We start from the raw sequence: 18450 nt of genomic DNA on the forward strand, positions 1-18450 counted from the left end.
GAGTTGAACACTTATAGTCTTAAACTCAGAACTGGGTCGGATGTTTAACGCCGATTATAAAATAAAATATAAAAATCCATCTAGTCTGCTGTCTTCTCCTACAAAGACATGCATTTTAGCCAAAATTTGCTTAAAATACTTTTTTGTCGTACTTCATACTGTTACAATTCATTTAATCTGCATTTTTGCAGTACATAGTTTTATTATGAATTCCTACTACAATCTAGAACAATTCATGAAAACTGGGTAGATTTTTGCAATACACTGCTTCATATGTTTTAAAGTCGCTCCAAACCGATATAATTCATCAATGTTTGAGTTTACGACCACCAATGTTCAACTCAGTAGCCTTGTAATTTTGAACCCAATTCAGAAAACAAGGGAACACCTGAATAAAATACTGAGACATAAATTTGCCTGTGTGGAGGATTTTTTTATGGAAACTACCCCATTTGCGTTATTTGGAGAGGAAAACCACGAAAACTTCCCACAGTCAGCCTGTTGTCAAGGGGATTTTAGCCCATTATCCGTCTACCACTGAGGATATTTTATGTCAGCGCTGTGGTCGGTGTGAGCCGGGTGCGGAAATCTTATCGACCAGTCATCACTGAGATTTGAACCCGGGTCACCTCATTTTGAGGCGAGTGCTCTATTTCCTGAAGCCACCACAGCTCATCAAAGAAATATTTCAAACATTTTGCATTTGTGCTCCAAACTGATGATAAGCAATGTTTTTCCGATATAGTTATTAAATTTGCTCCTAAGTTGGGCCAAAACAGTTATTTCCCCAAAAATTTCAATAGATTTTTTTCGAAACTTAATTTTTGTTGATGATGTGGTGAAGTTAATAATTTTTAATTAAATTAGAATAATTGATACATTTTTTCCATTTTACAAACTTAATTTTTAAAGAAAAAATATTTTATCTTTACAATTTTCGAAGGCTGTTTTTCGAAAGCTGCGTCGAAATATGAAATGATGCTTTTTTGCGAATAATATGCTATTTTTATAGCTGCTGTGAGTTTGCAACTGTTACTCGTGACACTGTTAGGTCAAGTTTAGCCTGTCTAAAGCCACTGCTGTCTACGCTCAGTTTGAAAATGGCGCAAAACGTCGATATGGAGAAAAGTCACAGTTTTGTGAAAATGACCAGCGTTTGTAGTATAATTTTTTAATATTTAAAAACTTACCCCGATGCTGCTTTACTAAGACTCATAAAGTCCCGCAGTGGACTGATCGTTAAGACACGGTTCTCAGCAGATCACCGAAATCAAGCATCACTGGCTGCGGTCAGTGTGCGGGTGGGTGACCACTTGGATCAGCCTGCGTAGGGACCGAGGGTGTGCGGTATTGGTTTTCGTTAAACTGTGCTACCGTAAAGTGCTCGATTTCGCGCGCAAGTCGTCGGGCTACCAAAGCGGGGGTGCCATCCCCTCCGCAGAGGATCAAAATTGTGATGGCATGTCTTCGGATCATCCTCAGGGATGTTTCCCAGACCGTCGCCAATAGCCCATTGTGCAGCTTTGGTGCGACGTAAATTAACAACAACAACAGGACTCATAAAAATTTGCAAAAACTGAGAATGAGGCAATGATTTTGATAATTTTCATTTAGGTGGATAAATGTAGTCAAATTGGCGATTTTTTAAAAAATAAATAACTTTAAGAAAATGGAAGTTATTATTTGTCTATTCTAAATTTCGGATAATTATTCACTACAAGATAATATATATAGTTTAAAATCATTGCATTACTTCAAGTGTAAGGCCTTTAAACTATGGCTTTTTTTATTTTCCTTGGCGACAGAGCTTCGAGAAACAGCGTTAAGCAATTGCTTTCAATGGATTCTGAAATAAAATATATTGCTCTATAAGTAAAAACAAGCTGTTCTCAATAGCTATAACCACTCAAAATTGCAAATCGAAAACAGTTAAATATATAACTTGAAACAGTTTGTTATAAACGTTCATTCACAACAGAATTTCACGGTTGAACGATGAAAAATAACAAGAAATTAAGATATGTTTTTTTTCCCTTTGCGATCAGATTTTATTTTAATTATAATTTTATAAACTGGTGATAAGAATAGTTTTAAGTTTCTAAAGGAAAACTTTGCTTCTATTTGAAAACGTTCGCAAAGATTAGTCGGGGACTTTTCCTTTCGAATTTCAATTTTCATTTTTTTAATTTCAATTCTGGAAACAAACAGGGTTGCTTGAGGACTTCTTTGGAATGAAATGAATGGGGAGATTAACTTTTAATCATCACTTTCACCAGCACGACTCGAACAGTATTAAAAAACTAAATTTGTTGAAAAGCTTCTCCTCTGTATGAATGGAATTAAGTTTGTTAATCCCCCTTTTAAACTCCTTAGGTTTGTTAGGCTGAGTCTGTTACGCATGGGAAATCTTTTCAATAAAAATTAATAATAAAATAAATGGTAGATGTTAGCCTCTGTTGTTTTAAAACAGACATAAAATCTACAGAAGAATCCTTTCAAAAACTGTAATAATGTTGTAGAAGCTTATGAGGAAAAATGTGCAAATATTTGTCAAATAATTTAATGTTTCGAGTTCAGATTGCTTTTAGAAAGGGATTTGGAAGTTTCGCTTTTATGCACCTTTAAATAAATGCAGAGCACAGTCAATTTCTGACATATTTATCTGTTGCTTTCCAACACATGGTATTTAGATCTTTTAATGGTATCTATTTACATTTGTATGCATTATCAAAGTAGTACATTAATGCAGTTTCGGTTGCACGTTGAACACATTTTTGTGCGCCAGAAATTTATTACGTTGAATTAATTACACTTCTAAATATTTTTTTAAAGTAATTTTTCTTTCTTTGTGTTGTCATTTCGTAAAAAAAACAACTATTTTTAAAAATCCTACGTGCAATAGAAATTGCATTGATAATAAACATGTTCCATAGCATGCCACAAATATAAATTAATAAATCAGGAGAAATTTAACCATGTCTCTTTAATGAATGCATATTGTCTTCTTCATTGATATATGTTTCGCTCAACATAGTTGTTTATTGCAATAAGAAGTTTTTGATTAATTACTCGAAGAAAAAAAAATGTATGTTTTCTTTCAATGTGTCATCGCCATTTCGTAAAAAATAATTCTGTAAAATCCTACGTGCAAAACACATAGAAAATTTACACACGCTGTTCAATTTTACTTAAATTTTGAATATAATTTGAAGAATGTTTATTGTGCGCATCATTAAAGCAGTTTACATTAAACGTGGTTGTTACGTTTTCCTTATAATTTCTGATTTTAAACGTGAACAAAATAGTTAATCTGAGATAGGAAAAGGAGAATCCGGATAGAATTACATATATTTGATGAATTATTTAGAGATTTATGCTCGAAATATTTCTGTGAAGGTGATTAAGTACTTCTTTATTATTTATATATGTATCATTTTTAAATTAATAATATCCATTCATTATAGTATTAAACTTTAAATATTGATATTGAAATCGTCATAAAGATTTAATTATTGAAATACAAGTTATCGTTTGAATAATATTAATCATTAACAGTTTTTATCATTAGTAGTAATATTTGAATTGTTATGTAGTTATATTAATCATTATTAATATTATTATTTTAATTGTTTATGAACTTATTAATTTAAACATGAATAATTCTTAAAAAAATATAAATGTTTGAATTGCTTTTTTTTTGTGCATAGTTTAATTATTTAAATAAAAATCATTTTTGTTTAATACCATTAATCTTTATATACCATTAATCCTTAATTAATATCTTTCGTTTCTAAAATAGCTAATTATTATCCTAAATTATAAAATTTGTTATAAACTTTAGTTTCGAAACTATATCTTCTTAAACATTTCAACACTAAAATATAATCATAGCTTATATTTAAATTTATAAGAGAAAACCAGTCTTTTACTTACTAAGCGTAGTCTGACCTTCTGTGAATCGGAACTTCTAAAAGATTCCTAAAATATACTGTAAATTTTTATCTTTTTTCATAAAACTTCTTTTTAAAATTTATTTATTTTTTTGTTTACTCAGGATAATAAAGGGGAAATATTATAGCTTTATTGTGTCGGTATATGTCTTTAGTTTTGTGTGTGATTTCTCAACGTTGTTGTTGCTCATTTATGTCGCACTAGAGCTGCACAATGGGCTATTGGCGACGATCTGGGAAACATCCCTGAAGATGATCCGAAGACATGTCATCACAATTTTGATCCTCTGCAGAGGGCGTGGCACCTCCGACGACCTGCGCGCGAAGTCGAGCACTTTACGGTGGAACAGTTTAACGAGGATCAATGAGGCACACCCTCTGTCCCTACGCCTGCTGATCCAAGTGGTCACCCACCCGCACACTGTAGCCAGTGATACTTGACTTCGGTGATCTGCTGGGAATCGTGTCTTAACGATCAGTCCAATGCGGGACTAATTTCTTAATGACCAGAGCTGTGGGGTAGTTAAAACGTCCAAAATCCGATTTTTCTTAAGTGTTCAACTACGACTTAGAATACTTAGATTAGACGACTTGAACTACGATTCAATTGAAATTTCTCTTGAATCCAAGTAAAGAGTTATTAATTGTTACAATATTATTACTATATTATTTTTTATTTTTGTAAAGTAACTAAATCAACATTCTAATTAACTGATTATTTAATCACTGTTCTAAGATTAAAAAGCACTTCTATCTTTAGTTTTTATTTAGTGTGTTAATAGAACAGTAGATAAGCAGATTCATATGAGCTTTTCTCTCTAGATAATCGCAATACAAATTCATCCGTCCCCCAATATCTGGTTTCACTCTTAGTTTTAAACTTACAAAGATGAGGAAATATTGGGAAAAGAAATAAAGCTCAATTTTGAAAGAAAAAGAAAATGGTGAATATAAAAACGAAAAAGTATGAAATAAAATAATTTTAAACTATTTAATAATGCAACTTTTCCATGTAAAATAACTAATCCCGGGTCATTATAGTCTGGTTTGTAGGACGTCGGGCTCATGTACGTGAGTTCGAATTTGCCAGCCGAAGAATCCCCATGTCTTAAATGGTGGCCGGTGCACGTTGAATCTGTCGGGTCACAAAATTCTCCATGTCCCCATAATAAATCAATACCTCTGAGGGTACTGAATTCGAGATGGATAGCTCTCTGGTTCAGGTCAAAATTACGATCTGTGAATAAATGGATGTATGAATGGGTTTGCCCTATAAACGAGCTGTGAGGTGTGTGTGGCTGAAATTGTACTCCTGGCCATAGAGGGAGTCAATGAAAAACAAGAAAAGCACCCTGTTCCCTAAAATCGCTTGGATTCCCATAGCAAGCTCGCTGATATTGGCACGTGACATAAGTAACAACAACAACAAATAAATAGTCCTAAGANTCAGTTTTAAATTTACAAAGATGAGAAAATATTGGGAAAGGAAATAAAGCTCAATTTAAAAAGAAAAAGAAAATGGTGAATACTAATATAAAAACGAAAAAGTATGAAATAAAATAATTTTAAAATATTTAATAAAACAACTTTCTATGTTAAATAAATAATCCCTGGTCATTATAGTCTGGTTTGTAGGACGTCGGAGTCATGTTCGTGAGTTTGAATTCGGCAGGCGAAGAATCCCCTTGTATTAAATGGTGGCCGGTGCACGTTGAATCTGTCGGTTCACAAAGTCCTCCATGCCCCCCTAATAAATCAATACCTCCGAGGGTACTGAATTCGAGATAGATAGCTCTCTGGTTCAGGTCAAAATTACGATCTGTGAATAAATGGATGTATGAATGGGTCTGCCCTATAAACGGGCTGTGAGATGTGTGTGGCTGAAATTGTACTCCTGGCCATAGAGAGAGTCAATGAAAAACAAGAAAAGCACCCTGTCCCTTAAAATCGCTTGGATTCCCATAGCAAGCTTGCTGATATTGGCAAGTAGCATTGGTAACAACAACAACAAATAAATAGTCCTAAGAAACTGAAGCGGTATAGATATTACTTGATTAAAAACTTCATCCGCTTCAAAAATATGCAAATAGGAAATAACAGAATTCTGATTTACCCCTCTCGCCCTCTGAGGTTTTTCATGTTCATTTCTCTCTTGGATACTGTGATTTTTCTAGTTTTGTCAATCACCTTCACTTTTCCATTTTCCTTTGGCTACAGTACGTTTTATATTTCAAATCACTTTTGTTTTTTCTCATTTTGTTTTTTCCAAGAATGTCTGGCAAGTCTTGAAAATGGATGCCTGTTTTTTAACGCTTTGAAACATGTTTGTTTTTCCAATTGGTATATTTTGGAAGCAAATAAAGTTTTTAATCACGAAACAATTTGTGCTGCGGTTTTGCACGAAAAAGTAAGAAGTAAAATATCGAGTGTATCCAGTTGATATAGTTTCAGTTACTTTTTCAGATACAATGTTCATTTTATAAAAAAATTATCTTAAAATGTGTTGCAAGAATTTCTAATAATTTTTTTTTTTTGGAAAGTAGATGAAAAGTCGGTGATCTTCGAACAGCAATAATATAAAATAAAGAACCGACTTTTCCTTCGCTTTCCTTAAAAATTGTGTCAGAAATTCTTGCAAAATATTTAATCTACACTTTAATGTAAAACGATATCTCAAGAACTAACTGAGGCTACATCGATTGGATTCTTATACTAAATATTTTATTTCTTACATTTTCGTGCAAAAAGTTGTTGTTTCTTATAAATTTCTTGAAGTTATTTTATTTTTTTGAAGTGCTCTTATTGATAATTATTATATAATAAGGGATCTTAGTATGCTGGGGGAAAATAAAAAATGTTAGGATATATTTCGTTACAATGTAGGAAAATTATAACTTTCGTCCTAAAAAAATCCCGCTTGCTGTGGGGGAAAAAAACTAATTTTAGCTGCTGCAAATATATTAAAACATTTACATTCGTCATAATTTTTCAACCGATTTTTAAATTTTCTTCAGGTCATGAGATCCTTTTCACATATACTGCTACATATAGCAAAATATGGCATTATAGGTAGCCTAGAGCAAGCTACGAGCCAGAAAGGAACCATTCGAAAAGTTTGGGAACCATTCATTAGCTGAAACTATATTTTTCACTTATTATAAGCTGAAAGAGATAAAACTCTGAACGTGATGTTTTTTGACAAAAGTTTTTATTTATTTAGCATTACTATTCGGTAAATTTGTTTTAAAAGTGACATAAATAAACTGGAGTGGATATAAATGTGTAACAAACCCATAAAACAATACTTCGATTTCCGAGATATAAGTTATTAATTCTCCAATAAACCTTAAGATTTATTGTGAATTTGAAGACTTATTATTGTATAGAGTGCATTCAGAAAAACCATGAATCAGAAAGAAAGTTGTCGAACGAAGTTCGGGAACCATTTATCTTAAACTGTATTTTGTACTCATTATAAACAGAAGAGTATAAAACTGAGCGTGATGTTTTTGACAATAATTTTATTTATTTAGCTTTATAATCTGCTATTTTTGTTTTAAAGTTGAGATAAATGAGCTAAAAAGAGATATAAATAAGTAAGCAATCTATAAAACAATACTTCGATTTCCAAGAAGTAATTGCTTACTCCTAGATAAATCTTCGTAAGGCTTTATGCCATTTTCTGATTGAAATAAAACGAGGAAAACGTTAAAAAAAAAAATGCTTGTCCAAAGGGCTCTCATTTAGTTTGCACTAACGAGGCAGTAAATAAAAAAAAGAGATATTAAATTCTATATTCAATTCATTCTTGTATCAAAAATGTTTTTCAAATGGTCCATCGAGTTTAATATAGTCTCATCATTGTAACTGAATTGCAGAATTAAAGCATCCGGCAAGTCACGCATTTGTGACTACGACCGTTAGATAACTGTTTGTAATTACAATGCACGCCGACATTGTCACGAACTCAACAACCCTTGATGTAAAAAAAAAAGGAAGATGAGAATGAGTTGATTGTTTCTAACCGGTTCAATAATATGCATCTTTTTTAAACGGACTTGACTGTTTTGTTTCGAGGTTTTACGATTTAATCAAGAGTCGAGTTGAGTTGCAATGACACTTCTAACCCTCAGGCGCATTGAAAAATGACCGATTTAGTATAAGTTTGTTCCAGTGACCTTTTTTAAAAATCGTTTTCAATTTACATGAGAAAAGCGAAACTTTGTTGAAAGTCTAAGATGTTATTTAGATTAAAAGATGTTTTCGCTAATGTTTTTTTTTCTGTGCGTTTGATTTATTTTATAGTTTAAAAGTACTATTTATATTTGGTTTGATGTTTTGTATTTATTTATAGTGTCCGTCGCCTATTCATCATAGTTGCTATTGTCCTTTTTAAAAAATCGTTTTCCAGAGAGAAACTTGGTCTTTATCTCAAATATTGGATGTTATCTTGTATTGTAATAGCACCGTTTAAGTGAAAGCATACTAAAATATGAATTACCGTTATTTGCAACCAAATATATTATTTAACACCATTTAATTGGAAATATACTAAAAAGTATATTACTTGTATCAAATATATTATTTTGAACCATTTAATTGGAAGCGTAATAAAAAGTGAGTTACAGTTATTTGCAACTAAATATATTATTTAGCACCATTTAATTTTGAATTATACTAAAAAGTGATCTATTTGTTTATTGACTTAAAAATGTTTAGAATACTTGTTGCATTAAAAGAGGTTTTTCTTGGATAAGGAGCATTCACTGTTTCTTTAACGCAAAAATAATTGCGGCTTTAATTTTAAACAGTGAAAATTTTCATTTTTAAATTGTGCGTTGCTATCCGCCTAAGCAATCACCTTTTATGATAATCGTCTGCCTTTTTTATATTTCAAGTTCTAAAAGCATCTAGAAATGAAAAAAATAATTTCAATCATAAACAAACTAAGGATTGAAAATAAACTGAATATAAAAGGTGTGCATGTAAAATGTGCCATTATAACTAGTTATCTTTTAACAAAATATCATAGCGAAATAGAACATTAAATTTGAACGGATATAAGCGTTTTAAGATATTCTAATTTACTGTGAACTATTATCGTGATATTTATATTCTTTAAAAAAAGTTGTTCTTAGAATTCGGAAATAACTTGATAAATGGCAACTTGTATCAATGCTGGCGAAAACCAAATTTATTTTTAATTTGAAAGAAGAAGAAACGAAAAAGCCAACGTATATTAAATTTTTTCGCATTTTTCTTCTCGAATTCCTTTTTCCATCAAATTGTTCGTAAATAATTGCAAAAGAAACCCTCCCTATAGCTTAATTTTTAATTACTAATAATTTATTTTTATTATTAGTAAAAAAATTTTTTTGAACAATTATACTNTTACCGTTATTTGCAACTAAATATATTATTTAGCACCATTTAATTTTGAATTATACTAAAAAGTGATATATTTGTTTATTGACTTAAAAATGTTTAGAATACTTGTAGCATTAAAAGAGGTTTTTATTGGATAAAAAACATTCACTGTTTCCTTAACGCAAAAATAATTGCGGCTTTAATTTTAAACAGTGATAATTTTCATTTTTAAGTTGTGCGTTTGCTATCCGTCTAAGCAATCCCCTTTTATAATAATCGTCTGCCTTTTTTAAATTTCAAATTATAAGCATCTTGAAATGGAAAAAATAATTTCAATCAGAAACAAACTAATGTTTGAAAATAAACTGAATATAAAAGGTGTGTATGTAAAATGTGCCATTATAACTAGTTATCTTTTCACAAAATATCATAGCGAGATAGAACATATTCCAACAGAAAATAAACGAACGGGTATCGAACGTTTAATTTGAACGGATATAAGCGTTTTAAGATATTCTAATTTACTGCGAACTATTATCGTGATATTTATATTCTTTAAAAAAAGTTGTTCTTAGAATTCGGAAATAACTTGATAAATGGCAACTTGTATCAATGCTGGCGAAAACCAAATTTATTTTTAATTTGAAAGAAGAAGAAACGAAAAAGCCAACGTATATTAAATTTTTTCGCATTTTTCTTCTCGAATTCCTTTTTCCATCAAATTGTTCGTAAATAATTGCGAAAGAAACCCTCCCTATAGCTTAATTTTTAATTACTAATAATTTATTTTTATTATTAGTAAAAAAAAAAACAATTTTTGAACAATTACATTTTTTTAAATTATTTGAAAAAAAATGATAATTGTTTAGCCATTCGCGACGTGTATTATCCACCTGTTTAGAATTAAATTAAGTTCCCGAAAAATATTTAATAAATACTTGTAACATTACGAACATTTAACTGTCTTCGTATTTTAAAAAAAGTAAAGAGAAAAAAAATCCCTAAAAATACCTATCTGCTTACTAAAATTCATGTTTTATTCACTTTAAATGCATTTTTTCCTTTTAAATTGCTGGAATCTTTAAACGCATGCCAGCAGCATTTCTTCCACCCCCCTCCCTCATCTTTCCATGAAGAAACAATTCAAACCTCTTCGTCATCTTGTCTTTGAAGTGCCGGCTCCCATCACTTATGCTCCTTTATGTTTATTTCACTGTCTCGCACTTCTTTTTTGAATTTCAAAACTACTTCGCTCATTCCTTTACGAAATCCAGTTTATTTTTCTTTCTAAAATATATGAACACGTTGAATCGCTTGATTGTTGATCGTGTTAAAAGATATCAGACGCAACGTAGATATTTACGCCACGCCAGGAAATATTCGCAAATACCCGTGGAATTATATTTTTTAAGTAGGTTTATTAACTTATGCAAGTCTGTGAATCTTGACTTGGCTTCTTTAAAAGATGTTTGCTAGTCATTTAATAGCTTGAGTCATTTCACATTTTCATGTTACTATGACCACCGTTTGTTTTTATTTAACGTATTTTAAACGAGGTTATCCTTACTCGTATTTGCTTAATTAGTTTATTTTTAATTCATTTCTGAAATCTATTAAACTAAACTTCAGTCATGAACTTCATTAGTTCTTTCATATTAGTTTAATTAGTTTATTTTTTAACATCAAAAGTATATTATTTATGAAACATATGTGGCAATGAATAAGGAAAACGAATGCTGATAAATCTCTAATTAATCGTATTAGTTCATAAATTAATAAAAATAATTTGAAAAATAATAATTTAGCTTAATTATTTTATTTTAAATTTGCAATTCTTTAAAAAAAAATATCATTTTTACTTATATTTATTTTTTATTTTATTTTGAAAATAAAGAGAGACTTTTATTCAGTTAAACATTACTTTGTAAAACCGAATGTATATAAATCCAGAGTAAACTGGGAAAGTTTTATTCTGTCGAATTATTAAATTTTGTTTTAGAAAATAGTTTATTTTACTTGTTCCTTTATTTATTACTACTATTTCGCTAGATTTTTTAAATTTTATATTTTATTATAGGCTGCAGTGTAAGTTTTAAAAAAGATAATTACCATCTAAAATCAAACTTTTTGTGACTAAGTGTAGGAGTGACATTATGATGGCCCCTTAATGTTGATTTTACTATTTGACATTTTGGAAAACGCGATAACATAGCAGTGTGACAGAATGGGACCACGAGCAATACGAAGAAAAATTTCTTATTTATTTCCTATTACTTCTTATATCATAAAGTAATTCAAAGTGGCATAATTATCTACCAAACAATTAACTTGCCAATTGCTGGATAATATGTAGGATAATTTCTGTGATATCCTTAATTATTTATAATTTCCACTAACTATCTCAAGGTGATCAGTGTTGAAATGGTTGCCAAAAATAATTTTCCATTCGAAAGAATCATTTATACTTTCAAACGATATGTCATTGCACGCGTTATTATTATTTTTTTTTAAAGAAAAAATTGTCTGCTAAGTCACAATGAAAAGAATTGTGGGAACCTATGTCTGTCGAATGTTTTTTTTTTAAAGTGTGTCAAGGGCGCCCTCTACGTATCTCTCTGCTTATTATTCTAAGTCGATCACAGATTAAGGTGAATCACGTTTTGTGACAGTCACAATGTCGCTCCTGCACGCATTTTTACCTTTTGATGATTCTCTTCGTACTCATGACTGCCGAAATCAGATATCAGGTAGATAATCTCATTCATGAAAAAAAAATTCTAAGAATGGATGATAGCTAACAAAAAACATGCAACTAATAAATTAGAGGCCGATCTCCTAATAAAATAAAACACTTTCAGGAATCACCCATACAGGGTCAGGCACCCTAGCCCCATATTTCAGGGCTTGATGCCTTAGCAGCTATGGTAGGAATGGCACGTCATTTTGATCCTGGTAAGAAGACGTGGACAGCGCCTGAGCCGGTACCCCTCTCTCATAACTTCCACGCCGCAACAAGCGCGAAGACTTACTGCTAAAACAGATTTTTAACGAGTACCTTGTTTTGTATTCACGCCGGTTGCTTAGTCAGCTCTGAGGACCGACCCATGCCTCTCCATCTGTGGAATTAGCGACGCTTTTACCGATCGCGTCACCAGAGCGCTTGAAAGAATGTGCAGTACGCAAGAAATAAGCGGTCCAACCTGAATAATTTTTGATCTAATGATCGGATTTCCACATTCCAGGACTCATTTCTTAAGGTTCAAAGGGGTGACCTCAAATATGGTAATTAATTAGTGCAGACGATATTTTAAGAACGTACTTTCTCCGAATAAACATGCCCTTTTTTTTGTTGACAAATTCTGCTTTCTGACTCCAATAGTTTCGTCAGGAGAGCGGTCCAAAGTTTGGACCCCTTAATGTTAATTTTACTTTTTGCATATTTCGCCATATCTCGAAAATTTTTTAATTAAATTAAAGCAAAATTTACATTTAATTATAAAATTCCTTCAGTCAATGATAATTCCATTAAAAAACAACTATTAGTGGGTATTCACTATTTTTTTATAAGTTAATTTTATAATAGCAAAAAAAAAAAAAAAACGGTTCGTTTTCGTGTCTGATTTCGTAACTTAAAATATCGTCTGCGCTAATTAATTAGTATATTTGAGGTCACCCCCTCGTACCATTACTGTACATTAAATATTACTTAAGGCGTCTTTCTTGTGTACTTAAAAAATCCATTTTTGTTTCCAAGATTTTGAAACTGTCATTTTGAATGCATCTGATAGTCAATCTAACACTTCCTTCAAAGGATTATAGCTTTGAAGTACTGAAGTTCAAGCACAAACCTTGAAATTGTCTTTTTCAAATGAAGTAAATATAATACCTGGCCGATACATTTAATTTTTCTGCTGCTCTTAGCGTTACCAAAATTTATTTTTCCTCAGATAAGCAGAAAAGTAAACCATATTTGGTAAAAAAGCTTTTAATTTTCAAATTAACGACAATCAACTACCGTCGCTTCCTGCATTTTGGAATGACAAGAGCTAAGTTACTAACAATTATAGACGAACAATATGCAAACTTCATGAGATAAAAATAAATATATAAAAAAGATTTAATGTGTAATAAACAGACTAGACAGTCCTAACTTAGATCTAACAATCCTAAAATCCTCAACTGTATGGTTTCTAGGTAACTAGTTTGGGTTTCTAGACAAACATCAAACGGTATTCGAATTACAATCTAACTTTGAATGTTGTTTTCCCGTCGATTATTTCCACACATGTGGTACACCACATTATTCAGATGTTCATAAATAGCATGATCTAAGCAGCGGCTCCCAACAGTTTGACTGCGGTCCATTTATACAAGAGCTAGTATTTATACTAGGTGTGAATGACCAGCGTGATAGTTGAGGTCTAATACCAGTGTTTCGGGACAAGTACTTAGGACTAGTGAATAGTAGTTAATAGAACACTAGTATGTCCTGCGTCACTAGTTATCTTAGATCCGATAGTACTAGTGAAATGTGGTGTCTTTTTTAATATCTTGATCTATGTAGGTATGTGATAAGTGGCTATTTGTCATTATTTTCAAATTGTATATTTAGTAGATTGTGAGCATTAAAGTTTTCACAGAATTGATGGTCCACACAATGAGAAAGGTTGAGAGTCCTTTATCTTTCTTAGACAAGCGGCGTCTAATATCGAACAGAGGAGCAAATATAATGCTTCCTGTTGTGTTATTTTCTCAGCATTTTATTAGTAAATCAATAATATTCACATTTAATAGCATATTAAACCTTGTGATGTTCATTTAGAGATTCACTTTTAATGGTTCTGTGTGTATCAGCTATCATGAGATTACATCCTCAACAAATTGCTTTTCTATATCACGTTACGTCTTCAACACTGTTTTCCCCTCTGTCAATCCCTAAAATCTTGCTCCTCTATTCTGTATAATTCCCGTCTAATCCTCTGTTTCTATTTTCCTTACTATATAATCTTGTTGTTCTCTATATTTCTATATAATCTTGTTTTATTCTAAAAATCTACATACAGTCTGTTCGATTCTGTATATTCCTACGCAATCTTGTCGTTCTATTCTAGGTATTCCTTAGTGTCTTGCATTTCTATTCTGCCATACTCAATTTATTCGTCTTATATGTATTTTAATCTTTTCAGTGTTGCATGTGGCAGCAAACGTATTTTTTATTCTATGCAATTATTTCAAGAGGATATTAAGGACGTGCGTGAGTTCTTGAATAAAATATTAGGTGTACCTTTGCACGATTTAAAAAAAAAAACAAGGAAAATTTTGACTTATGTTTTTAAGGAGAAAATACCAAAAAAATAATTTGTAACAATTTGTACGAAAGCAATTACAAGTTTTAAGTTTCAGCCTTTGTTCTATGAAAGGCAATAAACTTATCCAAACTAAATGGCTAACAAACTGTAACTAAACGATATACTATATCTTTATATTCATCTTGTTAACAATTTGATGTTTGCTTATTGCCTACTATGAAACCCTTTTTCAATACAGCTCGCTTCATGATTTTATTCACTTCCTGTCTTTTGTTATTGATTTCCTGAACATTTATAAATCCTAACTACTATGCATACATTAATCAGTAGCTTTATTTTTTCATCGAGTTAACCAGGAGGTGTTATCTAAGTATTCTGGGGTTTACACATTTCTTTATCAAAAGATCGGAATCTTGGATAGACAATACGATACTTAGTTCCATTGTCTTATTGTATACATCTGGGTTGGATTTGTATAAGTTCTTTTCTATGCTTCTTTTTCTCAATCTTTCTAAAATTTTAATTATTTTCTTAAAAAAAAAAAGTGTATCATTAGAGACAAAGCTTTCGTTGAAAACATTTCTTTTATTGCGGCTGCTCTATGGTTTGATGGTTGTATTACACGAAATGGTTTTACATCTCTTACCATTTCGACATTTTACTTTTTTTTATTTATTCTTTTCAAAAGTCATACATTGTTAATTTTAAAATAATGTAATAAATAAGAGCATTTTCGAAAGAAATGACATAGTTTTGATTCCTTTTTTAATTGAGATTTTGGTCTCATTTTACCCGATGTTTTATTCCCCGAACTCAATTGGTTGGAGAATAGATCTCTCCATTTATATTGAATTAAGGTTCAAAGCGAGAAGTTGTAATTTATTATACATACTTTAGAAATACCCGTTTTTAATTGTAGATCAAGACGAGAAGTTGTAATTTATTACAGATATTTAAAGTTGTTCGTCGTCAATTATAGAAACAAACGAATTAGAACTTTTCGTTCCCTAAAAAACTGCAAATAAAGATGAAAAGATTTAATTTTTCATGATGTCGAGATTTTTAAATCATTTGAACATTTTTTTATCGTCAATGTAATTGCTACTTTTTCTAAAGTTTTATACAAATTAATGTATATCATTAATATTTATGATATGGTTAATATCATTTACTATAACTGAAAATGATTATAATTAATAAAAGTTATGAATAATAATAATTATAATTAATAATAATTATAACTAATAATTATAATTAATAATAAGTATGATTAATAATAATTATAATTAATTATAATTATAACTAATAATTATAATTAATAATAAGTATGATTAATAATAATTATAATTAATGATAATTATGATTAATATTTAAGAAATATCAACATCTGTAAATGTTAACTTTTTAAAAAACTTTACTGGTATAATTTTTAAGTTTCGTTTCTGAATGCCATATTTGCTATTTTACGAATATATTTATTTCTATATTTTTTAAAAAAGTAAATAAATATTTCCTCAATAGTTGGTATAATTGATTTTTGAAATTTCTGTTTTATCAAATCGTTTAATTGGATTCTTTTTAGCGTCTTCCTTTAAAAGATTTTATATAATTTTCAAAATCATGAATTTTAAATTTTAATGGCAAATTTGTCCTTTTAAGAATAAATTTTGCGCTCTGTTTACAATAGATAAATATTTCAGCAATAGTTTGTATTCGCTTTTTAGCAGTCGCACTTCGTCTGTTTATGAAAAAAAATGTCACAATTTTCACTGTATCTCAAAAAATAACAAACCTTGTTTTTTTTTTTTTTGCACAATTGTTTCCTTAACAACGATTTGGCATAGAATAATCAGAATATTATCATTCACATATTGTTGTAAATAATATTGCGTAACTAATATTCTTTTCTTCTTTTCCAGTAATAAATGGACAAGTGGTGTTGTATGCCATCTTTAATAATGCTGGTATCAGAGGTAACATAACATTCTACCAGAAACCCGATGACACAAATGTCACCATCTCTGTTCATCTTACTTCATTTAGCTCTGAACCTAGATCGTTTGCGTGGGGAATTTATTCTTTTCCTGTATTCTTCGATTCCAAAACACCCTGTGCATCAGCGGAGCTCGGTTCCACGTAAGTTCGTGTTCCATTGTTTTTCTGTTGATGATTTCATGATTGATTTCATAACAGAGCTGTAAGAATTCTGATTCATTCCTTTATAAGGATAGAGAAATGGTTGTTAATCAATTTGTTGAATAATTCATTCGTTTAATAGAATAAAAATGATTTAAGTCATCTTTGATGTTCCTGAAAGCTTAAATTTTTTTATAGCATGAAAGTTTCGTAATCAAAGGTGTTTTATAAAAGACCAGTTCCCAAGTAGTTGAATGCGAAAATAGTTAAGAGTTATATGGGCATTGCTTTAAAAGTCTATTGGTTCTATTTGAATATCTAAAATATGGATGTATATAAAAATTATTTTATTTAGCTCTAATTGAAAAATCAATATCTTTTAATTGAAATGGAACAAAATTAAATGTTGTGATTGAAGTGAAGTGAATTAACTAGATCACTTATAAGAATAAATTCATTGCTAATACAGTCTGAGTAAAACCTTTAAGTCCAGTAAGAATATTTAAGAGCATCGAAAAATACTGTAATATTTAAATCCCTTTTATATTATTATTAGTTCATAGGGTATATTGTTAAGAAATAGCGTGACAAACAGGATTCATAAATATGTAATTATCAGAAAAAAGTGGTGTGTCCAAAATTAGTTTTCAGCCTGAGTAAAAACTTTAAGGCCATTTGCAATTTTAAAAATAAATCTACATATACAAGCTTAAATATTACGGCAATTTTGAAGATTGTACAAATACATATGTATTCAAATTCGCCATACATATCTTTAAAGTTTTGGTGCTCTCTGTAAATAAAAGAAAAGTAAGATGTTAACTGATCATAAGAGAAGGCAGCTTGAAGTTTTTTCCTTCGACAAGAATTCGTAGTCTTACTATTGCGATAAAGATAGGAAGATCAAAGACTGTGGTAATTAATTTCTTAAAGTTGGCCAAAAATTGTGGTAAAATGAATACAGAGAGAAAACCTAAAGCTTTTATGTCCTCACGTGACAAAAGAAGACTTTGCAGGCTTGCATCAACGGGAAAATACTCAATTAGAAAATTTATTTGAATGACGCGTTTTTGTTTTGATGCGTTGACAAATGTTTGTCAAAAAACCATGCATAACATAATTAGAAGGACTGGAAGATAGACTTATACAGCAAAATTTACTAAACCCCTGTTGCTGCAGACTGAATAAATGATGAAATGCAGAAGATCTTTCAGAAAAAAAATTGGATATATTTACCAAATCAACGCAAAAAAAATACGTTTCAAGCAAACAAATATTGAAACTTAAAATGGCCAGCTAAGTCTTTAGATCTCAACCCAATAAAGATCTTATGAGGAGATTTAGTACGAAGATTTTATGCAAATGGAAGGTATTTTACATCACCAATAGAGTTGAAATCTGCTATCGTAGACGAATGGTATGAAACAGATTTCGAACTTTGTCAAAAACTATTTTCATTCATGAAAACTAGAATATTTGAAATAATTCGGGTAAAAGGCTCCTTACACAAGCTTCTTTTGCATATTTTTGTATACTATTTTTTTATGTTGGCCTTAAAGTTTTTATTCAGGTTTAAATGCTTATTTTATACATACCACTTTTTTCTGAACTGACAGGCACTGAACTTCTCGCTGTTTTCCTCGACTGAGGAAGGAACTGTAGCTCATTTAATAGTGTCCGTTGGGCAT

General features: G+C 30.4%; 1 protein-coding gene across 1 annotated transcript in view; it reads left to right on the forward strand.

Annotated features, from left to right (window-relative positions):
- LOC107442211 (Related to Sod) overlaps positions 1–18450 on the forward strand; it is a 75492-nt gene that overhangs the window by 21587 nt on the left and 35455 nt on the right. The window contains exon 2 of the mRNA XM_043056129.2: positions 16546–16762. Coding sequence (XP_042912063.1) covers positions 16546–16762 — 217 coding nt within the window. The remainder of the gene's footprint in view (positions 1–16545; positions 16763–18450) is intronic.

This window comes from Parasteatoda tepidariorum, chromosome 2 (genome assembly GCF_043381705.1).
Source record: "Parasteatoda tepidariorum isolate YZ-2023 chromosome 2, CAS_Ptep_4.0, whole genome shotgun sequence".
Taxonomy (NCBI): Eukaryota; Metazoa; Arthropoda; class Arachnida; order Araneae; family Theridiidae; genus Parasteatoda; species Parasteatoda tepidariorum.